Below are 14,604 nucleotides of genomic sequence, written 5' to 3'. Positions count from 1 at the left end.
ACATTATATCAGAGGAAGGATTTCTCAGAGGTCAACAGTGATAACATTTTACACATACACTCCTTATCATTTACTTTCTATACAGTGCATTTTAAGAATTCCTAAGGAAGATGCACTGGTGACTATATTTCATGTTCTAAGATTCTTAAAGACAAAGTTTTGATTTTTCAAGAGCACTCATGATATAAGCAATTATGCTTACTCTGCCATCTAACATTAGTATGAAGAGTAATTGAGCTATTGGATATTTTGAAAGTAAAATTAATTACAGTATTTGAGATCCTATTTTATCAAACCTACTTGCACAAATTTGTTTCAAAAATGAAATGAGGGGACAACATAGTCTTACATGTTTTCCCTGTGACATAATCTTCTGTAAATATTCAGATATTTTCACATGTCTCAAATAGATGTATAGGAAAACTGTTTATAATTCTCTAGCAAAAGTCGGGATTATTATTCCATATTATATTATAGTTCTGCTTCTGCCCTATGTAGCATGATCCAATGAAATCCGAAGAGTCCTTGTAGTACTCAGAGGCAGGAAGACAGAGAGTATAAGGCAGGTGCCAGGGAAAGGGAGAATAAAAGGGAGAAGAGAGAGACATAGAGAAGTCGGGAAAAATATGTGCCATTAGGTGTGTTGGTTTTTTAAAAATTTGTTTATATTTAGGTTTTTACTCACATGTCTTTCAAGTTTCTTTTCTCCAAACTGGAAAATAATTATCTTAGTAAATCTGCTACAACTATTTATAGCTTCCTTAGGAATGTCCTACTAACTCTACTAGAGAACTGAGTCTAAAAGAGTTAGTATTTAACAGAAATACTGACTTCCTGGGCTAAAGGCATGCAAACGATGTGTACAATCTTTAAAATTTCTTTTTACTGTGCCTACAATTAAAAATTCCATAAAAAATGTTTAATGTCTTTTCCACACCAGATGTTCATGTTGCCCTGCAATTTACTTCAAAGAATTGTAAAGGGGTTATTCAAAGGCAAATTATCCTAAAGGCAATGAAGGGAATGATTGACAATAGTGAATTCACTCCCAGGTTACTGCTGCTTATTATCAGTCAAATAATATAGGACTCTAAAGTCTCTTCCATCATCCCCATCCTAACTCTACTCCTCAAAAGTAATCACTTGCAAGTTTAGTGTAAATACCTCTAGATCTTTCCTAGACATATAGTAGATACATGTTCATCTCCTGCTCTGTGCCATGCACTGTTGTGGGTGCTGGTGATACAACAATACTCAAAAAGAGACCAACTCTCTGCTCCCAAAGTCTTTATGGTTTAGTGGATGAAACATAGAACCAGGAAACATACAACATGATATCAAGTAATGGTAAGTGCTAAGAAGTCGGTAGTAGGACTAAAAGACAGAATAGAGATGTCTGCTGGTTGAGTTGGTGTGAGGGAACAGGGAAGCCTTCTTTCCCTGAATACAGTGAGAAAATACCTCCCCCCCCACCCCCACCCCCCGCCAAATAGGGTAAGAGAGTCTAAGCAAAGCCAACAGCAAGTGCAGAGACCCTGGAGCAGAAGCAAGCCCGGGAGCATTGAGCACAGCAAGGAGGTCAGCACTGCTGGAACAAAATATATAAGGGGAAACGAGTTAAGAGATGAAAGTAGAGATGGGGCTTGTGATGAGCTACATAGGACTTAATGAATTAGGCATTGACAAGGTCTGACTCATACTTTAAAAGAGGCAATCTGGCTGCAGAAGGAAGAGACTGAAGGGGTTCAGGACAAGAACTGGGAGACCGGTAGGAGGCTACTGCAGGCCAGGAGAGAGATGATGGTGACTTGGCCTCTCTTTCATTCATTGGTGGTAGGAGTGCAAAATGGTACAGCCACCTTGGGAGACAGTTTGGAAGTTTCTTTAAAAAACAAAACATACTGGAGCACCTGGGTGGCTCAGTGGGTTAAGCCTCTGGCTTTGGCTCAGGTCATGATCCCAGAGTCCTGGGATCAAGCCCCACAATCGGGCTCTCTGCTCCTCAGAGAGCCTGCTTCCCTCTCCCTCTTCCTACCTCTCTTCCTCCTTGTGATCTCTCTCTCTCTCTCTCTGTGTCAAATTTAAAAAAAAAAAAAAATCTTTAAAAAAAAAACATACTCTTACTATGCAATCCAACCATTGTGGTCCTTGGCATTTACGCAAATGAAAGTCTGAAAAAGTCTGCATACAACTATTTGTAACAGCCTTTTTGTAATTGTCAAAACTTAGAAGCAAATAAGATGACCATGGCTGAGTGTATAAGCAAACTGGATATCCACACAATAAATTATGATTCAGCAATTTTTAAAAAAGAGCTATTAATACATGAAATGATAGTTTGGTATTATACCCATAATTGCTAAAAAGACATTTTAGTGCCCTGCAAATGCTTTTTATATTTCACAACCAAAAGGATAAGTGATGTGCTCTATTAAGTGAAAATTAATATAATGCAGAGTTGTGCCTTTGTCATCTATCAGATTTATAATCCAAGTTGATAGTTACCACATAATGTTCATGAATGATAGAAATATTCTTCCTTAGTCTTTATGTATATATATTACATATATAGCATATATCTCTATATATCTATATTTATATATCTATATCTGTATCTATCTACATCTATTTCTATATATCTATATCTATATATCCTTAGCCTTTATATTATTAGAAAGAGAGGATGAGAGAGGGAGAGAGAGAGAGATTGAAATTAATTTCAAGGAATTCGTTCATGTGATTATGGGGACTAGGAAGATGGAAATCTTCAGAACAGGCTGCCTCTGGCTGGAAATTCTGGCAGGAGTAAATATTAACAATCTTTAGTCTGAAAGCAGTCTGAAGGTAGAATTCCTTCCTCTTAAGGGAATCTCTGTTTTATCTCTTAAGGCCTTTAATTAATAGGATGAGGCCCACTCACCTTATGGAAGGTAATGTGCATTAAGTCTCATATCTGTATTTGACAGATCATTTCCATATGCTGATTTTGTTGATGATATGTCTTAGATGACTTATGAATTTAGAACATACAGCCTTAAAGATATCAACATTAATTGACCACCAACACAATGTATGCCTGTCATTCTACTTGGAGTAGCTGATAAAACAAGGCAGCAGGAGAATTCTTGGAGCTCCGTGACATCCCAGGATTATACCACATTGGTTCCCATTCCACCTGTCCTGTTCTGTGTTTTTATTTGATCACTAGATAAGAAGTAATAGAAAGGGCATAAGCCCTGTATTTTCAGACCATATAGTGTTGTGTCTTGATGCAGTGGGCTAAACAATCCGATTTAATATAGACAAAATGCTAAAAACATATTTTGCCTTGCGTTCCAATGTCAGTGTATTAAGCATAAATCAAAACCACCCAAACGTAAGTTCCGAAAGAAAGTTAAAAAAGATACAAAGAAAGTATTAATCAGTATTAACTTACAATTATGCAAGGCTCTTGTATCTTTATATGTATACTTGTAGTTTTGTAACTCCAGCACTGAAGTTGTATATATTGTGTCATAAGGCATTTCATAACACATTTGTAAATATCGGCAATTGGCTGTGCTCTAAATGTTTCTAGAAAAGAGCCCCACATAGAGGTCATCATATAACGTTTTGAGACTGTTCTTGGTAGTATTGGGTGCTGTGGATGGGCTTTCTACCTTTTTTGCCCTTTTCTTGGTCCCTGCCCACTCAAGATGGTGTGACTTGTTCTGGAGGCTTTAGCATGCAGTATCATTCTGTCTTCCTTCCATCAGCTTATGATCCTTGGGATTCACCCTACACAAAGAGATTTACTTGGGGCAAATGGAACCCCAAAGCCAAAACCAAAGCGTGCTAAAATTAGCTCTGAATTATTAAACTGGTGCACTAACATGGAATTAACAAAGTCAAGTGACAGACAGAAGTGGCCTGTGCTCTTCCTGGAGGCAAAGCTCAATTGCTCTGTGGAATGTTTTTGTCGTTTGTGGGGAGGCTTTCACACGGTCTTCCCAGTTCAGACCTTTAGGAAGTTCTGGATCACTGGAGCTGACCAGCCTCAACATAGGTACTACACCCACCCGTCCGGGCAGTGTGGTCTATCTGGAGCTTCTAGAAGATAGGACAGTGCAGTTGTTTCACTTCCTGTTCACTTCCCCACTGATGTATTTCATTTCCTTGGCCAACTGATGTCCACCCTCAAGACAGGATCTGCCCTTAACTTGGGCAGATTGCCCTTAACTCTTCCACTTCCACTGGCCCTGTTATCTAAAATGAGTTTTTGAAATAATCTGTTTATCTTTTTTTCTTCTCTTTTTAATCTATGATCTTGATCTCATAATGAATGTTAGAGTACTTGATGTCTTATTTTCCTACAATTTAGAGATAGCATTCAAATAAAATAACACATGTGAATGACCTGTAGACTCCAAGGCCGTATGCAAGCAGCCTGTGCTAGCTGCATTGTATACATGCATGACTAGCAAATATAAGACGACTTTGATAACTTCTACTCCTTGTTTTCTTTCCAGTCCAGTTGCCTCGTTTAATAACAGACATCTTTTTATGAACTCTCTTCTCTATTTTAGTTCTCTTCATGACTAGAATAGTATATGAATTGGTGTCTCCAGCCGGGTATGACAGTATCTCATTTGGAAAGCTGTAAATGCTCAACTCCATTAGTGTTGGCCTTCAGAAGATGATCAATTTGAGAAATTCAGAGCTTTTCAAATGTTAATCCAATTATTTTTTTTTTTAAGTAGCTCATACTAAGGGATGATCAGAGAGTGATTTGCTATATTTTCAATCCCATTGCAATGTTTGTTTATTGTTAGGTTTTTCTTCACTTTTTCCTAAAGTTTAATCGGTATAAATTTTTGTAGAAGACTGCTGGATACTGAAGATGAACTCAGTGACATTCAGACAGATTCGGTCCCATCAGAAGTACGGGACTGGCTGGCATCCACCTTCACACGGAAAATGGGGATGATGAAAAAGAAATCTGAGGAAAAGCCAAAATTTCGAAGCATTGTGCATGCTGTTCAAGCTGGAATTTTTGTGGAGAGGTAAGTGAAATTGTTAGTATTTCAAGATAATAAAATTTGGAAGGTAGGAGATATACTTATCATCACAAAGTTATATGAGCCAAACATTTTACTTATTGAGGAACACTGCAATTGTAAGTATACCCAGAATGAGCAAATTTAGAACTTCATTATGAATTTGCCTTAACAAAACTGTTTTGTCCTGGGTTTATTACTTTAATTCCTTTTAAATTGACATAAAGACTGGGGTGTCTGGGTGGTTCAGTCAGTTAAGTGTCTGCTTTCAGCTCAGGTCATGATCCTGGGGTCCTGGGATCGAGCCCCATGTCGGGCTCCCTGCTTAGTAGGCAGTTTGCTTCTCCCTCTCCCTCTCCTCTTCCCCCTGCTTGTGTGCTCTCTCTCTCTTACAAATAAATAAATTAAATATTTTTTAAAAAGAAAAGACTACCCACTGGAGGGAGACAAACCATAAGTGACTCTTAATCTCACAAAACAAACTGAGGGTTGCCGGGGGAGGGGGTTTGGGAGAAGGGGGTGGGATTATGGACATTGGGGAGGGTATGTGATTTGGTGAGTGCTGTGAAGTGTGTAAACCTGGTGATTCACAGACCTGTACCCCTGGGGATAAAAATATATGTTTATAAAAAATAAAAAATTAAAAAAAAAAAAAAAAGAAAAGACTAAAAGCAGACTTTTGAATGCCTAGTGTACCTCAAATGTAGCTTTGAGAGTAACTTTATTAATTTATTAAATTATACCACATTCATACATTGTTTGTATATATTTGTATAAATTATACCACACCTATTATTTATTAAATTATACCACATTCATGCATCACATTCATACATTACACAACTAATTTTACTGGAATAAAATGTAACTTTTCATAAAACAAATTCTATACTTCATAATAAAATCAAATAAGACTTTCTCTGCATTAAGTCAAAAAGACCATCCTCTTTGCATCATGGGAGAAAAGCTCCTTATGTAGCTTTTGTAGAGTTCTTTGACATTTCTGTCACTAAAGCAAGGAATACTTGATGGCCCCTAGAAGCACCAAATCAAATCACTGTAGTTTCTCATGTGAAATACATGCTAATGTGGCCTAATTTTGTATTTGTCTAGCCCTTAAGAATATAGTCTATTTTTCTGTCTAGGAAACAAGATGTTCCAGAATTAAAGCTAAAGAAATTACTTGAAATAAAGATGACATCTGACAATTCTGAAAACTAGTTATTAGAAATCCCTTAGATTAAAAAACAATTACTTTTTATTAAGTTATATATATAAAAAGATGAAACATTTTTAAACTAATAAAATTGAAGAGAGAATTTTTTGGTCAATATACTTAAATTTTAGAGAGACCACATCATTTTTCATCTTCTGACATCTCTAGTTATTATTTCTAATGAACATTATACACTTTAATTTTCCTGTTAAAAGAAAAATAGGAAACACATTTGGGTTCCCAAAATGTAAATGAGAATGTATAATAAGAAGTATTCGATGCCATTTAAAAATATAACTACAACACATAAAGCTTGAAGTTCTTGCTTTGTGCCTCTATTATCCACAATAACCACCACTTGGTGATTATTTAAATTATTTTGAGTATTTTATTAGCCATATTTAATTGGCTTTGAAAAAAGAATCCTCATAAGAAACAATTTTATTAGTGTGGTAAAGTGATAACCACACCCCCTTTTAAGGTATATAAAATGGTCCCAACTCTGCCAGGTGGGACCAGAAATCTGCAACAGGGAAGCAGGGCTGGAGAGAAAGATTATCTATAATGGTATAACCATAACTTTAAAACAATTTAGGAAAATGTATGACATTTACTGATTTTCATTAACACCAAATCAAAAATATCTCAATAATAGTTCAGAAAGTCAGTGAGAGAATCACAGGTAAAAGGGAATATTTGTGATTTGCTGAAAGAATATATATTTTGTCTTTTTCAAGAAAATATTGTAGAACTTGGCAAACTGAAAAGAAGGCAAACTGTGGGAGTAAATTTCTATTTCTATCCTGTGAAAGATTAAGATTTCCGTAAAAATTTATTGGTATGCTAAGTGTTCATTTTTTTCATATGCTACATAAAACATTTTACTTAATGACCTATAGAAATATCAAATATACTTAACTGGCAAACAGTCTTGAAGAAATCAGTATGTTACAAACATATGGAAATGAAATCCCCATTAGTTGGTGCATAAAATAGGAACCTATGTTTATCTTGAATTTTCAAAGATAATTGTCATCCATTTTGAAAATTAGAAAGCCTTCCTGAGTATTCTCTCAAGTCTCCCCTCCCAAGACTCCATGCCTCCACAGGTCCTTGCAATTCCATTACCCAGTTGCACTTTCCCATCTGCTCACTTCGCCATCTCCCCTCCTGAAACCCTAGTCCCCAGCTCTGTCATCTGCCATCAGAAACAGGACCGTAGCTTTCCAGTTGGGTCCTCACTTCCTCAACTGCCCTCTCCAAACAAGTCATTCTACAGGGACATTTTAAAATATAAATTAGTCCCTGTCACTCCTAAGCTTAAAATCTCTTGATGGTTTTCCATTTCACTTGGTATTAAGGGTGATTTCTGTATCATGGTTTTGCAGGGTTCAGCACTTTTTAACTTTCTTGTCTCATCAAGTGCTACCTTCATTTTTGACTGAATTTCTATATTGCTCTAATTTCAATGCACATCCCTAACCCTTTCTTCCCTTGGAACCATAATCCTGTTATTCCCTCTACCAAAAATGATTTTCCCTGCCCCTGCTCCTGGCTGGCCCTTCCTGTCTTTCCAGACGCCTTCCCTGATCGCTGTGCACACCGTTCATCACTTTGTCTGCCCTGACCAGTGGTTTACCTCACAGCACAGAGTGCTGCTTGTAATCATGTGTTTTTTTATTTATTGCCCCCTTCACTGCTCAGTAAGCCTCATAAAAGCAGTGCCTGTCTTTTTCTTGTTCGCTCTGGGCTCTTACCTAACACAACATCTGACATAAGACAGTTTTTAGTTTTCGTGGAGTTTTTTTGAGTTCTTGAATTACACATTGCAACTGTAGTAAAAGCTTCCAAAAATAATCTACCGTATTTCCAGCTGGACTTTCAACACCTGCAGGCGTCCAGGAAATTCATTGTTCTTTTTCAGCAACTTGTAATATGTCAGTTATTTACTCAAGTGTGAGGCAGCGGTATTACGGTCTGCCACAAACAGATTCTGATTCCAGTCATCCTTATTTTTTTGTCCTAATACTTTATTTCCAATTATAGGATTAAGAAAGATAATGGGGAAGTTCCTCCATTTCCTCAGAAGGATAATCTTCTTGGTCTTGCTTTATATTCCATGTAATGAGAATGCACCCTGACATTCACTCCTTAAGCCTATTCCAGTTCTAAGAGATCAGCACCAGAGCTCTGACAGAGCCCTGGGAGCCCCGAACCTAAGAATTGCAGGCAACAGCATGGGCTGCAGAGTAGTGAGAACAGTAACATCAATGATACTAATGGCTTTCTTGTATTGAGCACTTATTATATTATGCTAGACATTTATATCATTTACTCATCACAAAAAACTTATAATTATCCTCATTTTACAGATGAGTGACATTATATAGCTTTCCAAAGGTCACATAGCTAGTGAGAGGCTAGTCTGTTATTTAAAGCATGTCTTCTTTTTGCTGTATCCTACTGCCTTTTGGTGACGTGAAATCACAAGGATTGAAAGTTACTTAATTTTTTTAAATTTCTTACTCCTTATTATTATATTGACCTTATTTTCCTAATCCATCATCCTTTATTTCCCATCTCTCTATTTTTTAGTAGTAAAGACTAGAAGAATAGATAGAAAAGACTGTTGTCTCCCCCCCCAAAAAAATCCCACAAAACAACTAAATATCATTATTGACAATAATTATTTTCTGGATCTGTTATAGTACAATTACTATTTTCCTTGCCTGCAAAACTACCATAATTATACCTATCTCAATGTAGTAATTAATATAAGTATTTTTATTTATAAAATGCTCTGAAATCTTCTGAGAGATAGAGAATAAGGATGATTTTTTATTATAACCAATTACCCACATTCAAAAATTATTGGGTCATTTAAAATAAACATTAAATGGAAATAGTGAAATAAAGTAATAAGGTCTCTGTGATAAAATGGGGAAATACTTTATTAAGGAAGGTAGGCTAGAGGTATACATAAATGCAATATTTTAATTCTGAGCTTTTAAGAAGTCAAGATTCAAAAGAGGAACATGAGAGACACCTAGATGGCTCAGTTATTTAAATGACCGTCTCTTAGCCTCAGTTCAGGTCATGATCTCAGGGTCCTGGGATAGAGCCCCACTTCAGGCTTCCTGTTCATTGGGGAGCCTGCTTATCTCCTTCTCCCTCCACCCCTACCCTCACTGGCATTCTCTCTTTCTCAAATAAACAAATCTTTTAAAAAGAGAGAGAGAGAGATCAAGCAGAGACAGAGAAAGACAACTATCATATGATCTCCCTGAAATGAGGAAGTGGTGATGCAACATGGGGGCTTAAGTGGGTAGGAGAAGAATCAATGAAACAAGACGGGATTGGGAGGGAGACAAACCATAAGTGACTCTTAATCTCACAAAACAAACTGAGGGTTGCTGGGGGGAGGGGGGTTGGGAGAAGGGGGGTGGGGTTATGGACATTGGGGAGGGTATGTGTTTTGGTGAGTGCTGTGAAGTGTGTAAACCTGGCGATTCACAGACCTGTACCCCTGGGGATAAAAATATATGTTTATAAAAAATAAAAAATTTTAAAAATAAATAAAATTAAAAATTTAAAAAAAAGAGAGAGAGAGACATGAATTATTGGCATTTATTATCTTTAAAAGAGAGGTTTTACATAGAAACTAAGAAATATATTTTGTGGCTTTTAAATCCATAAGGTACCTTGAATCAAAAATCTTAGTATCTAGGGGCACCTGGGGGCTCAGTCAGTTAAGTGTCTGACTCTTGGCTTTGGCTCAGGTCATGATCTAAGTGTTGTGAGAGTAAGTCCTGCATCAGGCTCAGCACTCCATGTGGAGTCAGCTTGAAATTCTCTCTCCCTCTCCTTCTCTGCCTTCATGCTTGTACTCTCTCTCTCCCTAAAATAAATAAATTTTAAAAATCTTAAAAAAAAAAAAAAAGTTAGTGTCTTCTGTAGTAGTCTTATAAAATAGCAAAATATTTTCCAAGTGGCTATTTCTTATATTAATCTCCCTCACATAAATTAATGATATAATCATTAAATTTTTACTTTGTTCAGGCATTTTGGGAAAAGTTACAACAGTATAGTCTAGGAATGTAGCTTGCCAATGGACTGACAATATGAAAATGAAGGGACATGATTCATAGTTACATGTTTCTTCCCAGGATGTTGGGGATGAACCTTGTACTTGCCCATTCTGAATAGAAGTCTATGCTATTCCTACACATTGGGGTATCACATTGATTTTCTTGTCACTTGAACTAATGGAAGAGTTTCATGGATTTGGTTTATGTCATTTTGGTTACCTATCAGAAAATATAGCAAGTTACTGATGGATAAAAATATTTTTATTGGTGCTATTATAAAAATGGGAATAACTTTGTTCTACATAATGTTTCTTAATTTTTATTACATGACAATTTGAACAAACTTCAACAGTTTTTGTCAATGTGCTCTGCCCTAAAATTTCTAACTTTAAAAAAAGGAAGCTATGTAAATTCTGATGATACTACATTTTCTGTCTTGTAATTTCCATTTTATAAGAAAAATAGAAGAAAGAAAGAAATCCATAAAGGAAATATTTTAGTGATATTCAGCTTCCTGATCTAAAATTTTGGCACATAAATGGATGCAAAACAAGAATATTCTTCTCTCATCAGTATGGGCATGCCAGAAAGTTTGTTGCACATACGAAGGACAGTCTCTTTTAATAAGATGAAGCAAAGAAAAAGATGTCAGTCATATTGACTTAGTAGGGTGTTTGTGTGTAGACAAATTCGTATTAACCCATGTCACATTGTAGGTTCTCAATAAGTGGTGATCATAGTAATCATTATTACCACAAAGAGAGCCAGTAACTAATGATAAAAGGTGAACATGTCAAAAGTAATCTTTTCCCTTACATTTTAAAAAAATATTCAAAATCTTTGAATAAATGAGTCTTACATATACATTTGTTTTTCTTTTTCAGGATGTACAGAAAGTCTTATCACATGGTTGGTTTGGTATATCCAGAAGCTGTCATAGTAACATTAAAGGTGAAATAATTTCAATTATTTAAAATTTTCAAATAGTCATTTTTTCAAATCTTCTTACAATGGCTGGGAGAAAATGAGAATAGGTCTTTGCTACATCTTATGTATTGGTACATGAAAAATACTGTAGCCATTCACATGTCATGTGTTCCAAATCATGGCTCATTGTAGACTTAAATGAGGACTGATTTACATTAAGTCAATGCATGTGTGTGCACACAGATATGTGATTTTTTTTCCTTCTTCATGCTTTGTTTAGATGGATCTTGAATTCAATTTTGAGATGGCACCAGGACTTGTCAGAATATATGTATTTTGTTATGTATATTGTGGGAAAGTTTCGTGCATTGAATAAAAGGTGTTCCAGGACAAAACTTACATGAAAAAAATTTGTTTAGAATATTACTTCTGAGAACACATAAAAAGATAAAATTAAGGAAGAAAAATCATGAGAGACTATGGACTCTGAAAAACAATCTGAGGGGTTTGAAGTGGGGGGGTGGTGTGGGAGGTTGGGGTACCAGGTGGTGGGTATTATAGAGGGCACGGATTGCATGGAGCACTGGGTGTGGTGAAAAAATAATGAATACTGTTTTTCTGAAAATAAATAAATTGAAAAAATTTTTAAAAAAGAAAATAACAAAAAAATTCAACTCTCTTATCTCTGCTTTTCCTATGGCTGATGCCCAAATGCAGTATTAAATATGTTAGAAATAATTGGAGCCAAAACTCTGAAGTAGTGAAAGTTTTTGGTTCACTTGTTTCTACTGTGTGTGTATACAAAAGCATTGTTCCTATTTCTGTTCCTATTCTAAGCTCATCACTTAACATCTCTTATTTCTTTCTATTATTTCATTTCGGTAGAGAAATTCAACTTTGTCTCCTCTAACAATTTCATGGTGGTTTTCCTGTATCACCAAGAATTTAAAAGACATGGGCAACAGAATATCCTGAGTTGCTTTATTTCTGATACTTTAAACTCCTTTCTAGTTTAAATTTATATTGCTATTTATATTATATCTTTTGTTGATTTTCTTTTACACATCCCCTTTACATTTTTTTCTTTGCTGCATAGTAGACTTTAATCTTATTAATTTAAAGAGATAGTTTTTCCTGAACACTTTTTTATATTTATGTTTCTAAAGCTATAAAAAAAGACTGGTATGTAAGTGAAATGTCACATTATAGGATATTAATTACTCCTTAGATCATGTGAGATTTTTGTTTCATCAACTGTGAACAAGAATATTACTTACTTTTATTTTTTTATTTTAATAACATTTACTTAGAAACCAACACAATATTTTAGTATGAGAGAAAGTAAACACTCTTCTAAAATGTAGTTGAGAAAAATGTATCAACTAATAGGTTGAGGGAGGAAATATCACTAGTAAAGAATATTTTTAGTTAAATAGTTCTTACTTCCTGAGATACCTTCTGGTCTTATTTATCCTCAAGTGAGCATTTGCAGTACTTTATAAGTGTAAATCATCATTGTTGACAAAAATCCCCAAAGTGGAGAACTAACCTTTTACTCAGTGTGAAACCAGAACAGGACCTATAAATAGCAGCCTCCTAACAATCTGAACTAATTCTTGTGTTAGCTTTGGAATTTGATAAGAGATTTGTTGGCCTCATTTGAGCTTTATTGATGTTAAAATGCCTGCTCACACAACCTTCAGAGATTTTAAATTTATGAAGTGTTTGTAAAGCAAGTGTTTGGGGATCAAATCAGGACCAAGTACAAGGAATTTAACAAAGACGTACAAGCAAATCAAAAACCATCTCACTGGTGTTTTCAAGTGATTAAAAATACCATTTGAAGCTGTTATTACTCTTTTCAAAAGAAGTATTTTAATTTGTTTTTTATTAATTATTTTTATTAACATATAATGTATTATTTGCCCCAGGGGTACAGGTCTATGAGTCGTCAGGCTTACACAAAAGCAGTATTTTTAAGAGATTGTTTGAATACTATTTATCAGATTCTCAGTTTAGTTTCAGCATTTTATAGTACAGATTGTTAGCCTCTCTAAAAATGTATTAAATGAAGTTATAAATAATCCCAGCCCATATTCAAAATTAAGGCACAGTTTTAAGGTTGCCCTTTTCAATACTAAACTTGCTGTGTGTATGTAAGCACACACTTTGCTAGGAAGTTCTAATAATCGTTAGAACTGACTGTTGTATTTCTTTAAATTTTCAAAATTTCATTGCTATATTTAGCATTGAAGCTCCCACTCTACATGAAAACCTCTTTAGTGTATAGGACTGATATCACCTGTTACAAGTCCCTTTTTGTGAACCCTTCTGCAAGTTTTCAACCTGCAATTACTTAAATCAAAAATCATGAGGTAGGGACGCCTGGGTGGCTCAGTTGGTTAAGCAGCTGCCTTCGGCTCAGGTCATGATCCCAGCGTCCTGGGATTGAGTCCCACATTGGGCTCCTTGCTCGGCGGGGAGCCTGCTTCTCCCTCCGCCTCTGCCTGCCATTCTGTCTGCCTGTGCTCACTCTCTCCCCGTCTCTCTCTGATAAATTAAAAAAAAAGAAAAAAAATCTAAAAAAAAAAAAAAAAACAAGGTAGCTGGAATGGTTTGGCATAGCTCTCGTAGCCTTCTCTCCCACTGTTAGTGGATTTTTTCCATGGGTATGTATGTATCTCCCTATAGGCCTGACCACTTCCCTTGGGAATCGCCTGAAATGCTATAATTACTTTCCTCCTCCTTCTCCTCTATCAAAAGACTCACTTCCTTTTCCTTCCCATCTGTCCCTGGAGGCAAGTGTAAATGAATCAACCAAGGTTAGAGTGAGTAATAAGGTAGTATATACTCTATCTTTCTAAGTTATTTGAAGCTTAAAAGAAGACATAAAATATCAAAGCTTTAAATCAAAGCATTGACTCTTGCGGTGGAATTTCAAGCCGGGTTGAATGTAGTGGGTGGGAAAGAGAAATTGGGGTTATTTTCCCCTATTCCTCCATTGACACCACCCACATAACCACATAACCTGACACCACCCACGTACCTTAAAATGAAACCTCCTCTGGACAAGTGATTTATAGCATGAATTTGAAGAGAGACTGAGAATAAGATCATTATTATAGTGTTATCAGGTTTATTACATCAAGCTTGATAACTTTGGGATTAAGGGGAAGATTTTAACACTTATATTACCCATTATGGCCTCATTTTTGTGAACCCATAGATACTAAGTGGCTCTGTCATACCAGACACTGGAAAAAAATATAGTCTGATGTTCTAAATAGAAATGTGACCTACTAAATCTACAATGCCTGATCTCTCCAAGAATTTTTCA

At 35.7% G+C, this 14,604-nt stretch overlaps 1 protein-coding gene across 2 annotated transcripts in view; it reads left to right on the top strand.

The window, feature by feature from the left end:
* Positions 1 to 14,604, top strand: part of PDE1A (phosphodiesterase 1A) — a 351,047-nt gene that overhangs the window by 274,451 nt on the left and 61,992 nt on the right. For both annotated transcript variants that reach the window (XM_059394291.1, XM_059394292.1), the window contains 2 exons: positions 4,860 to 5,042; positions 11,225 to 11,291. In XM_059394291.1, coding sequence (XP_059250274.1) covers positions 4,860 to 5,042; positions 11,225 to 11,291 — 250 coding nt within the window. The remainder of the gene's footprint in view (positions 1 to 4,859; positions 5,043 to 11,224; positions 11,292 to 14,604) is intronic.

This window comes from Mustela nigripes, chromosome 3 (genome assembly GCF_022355385.1).
Source record: "Mustela nigripes isolate SB6536 chromosome 3, MUSNIG.SB6536, whole genome shotgun sequence".
Taxonomy (NCBI): Eukaryota; Metazoa; Chordata; class Mammalia; order Carnivora; family Mustelidae; genus Mustela; species Mustela nigripes.
The sequence above is the reverse complement of the archived record's forward strand: the minus strand, read 5'-3'. Positions and strand labels throughout refer to the sequence as shown.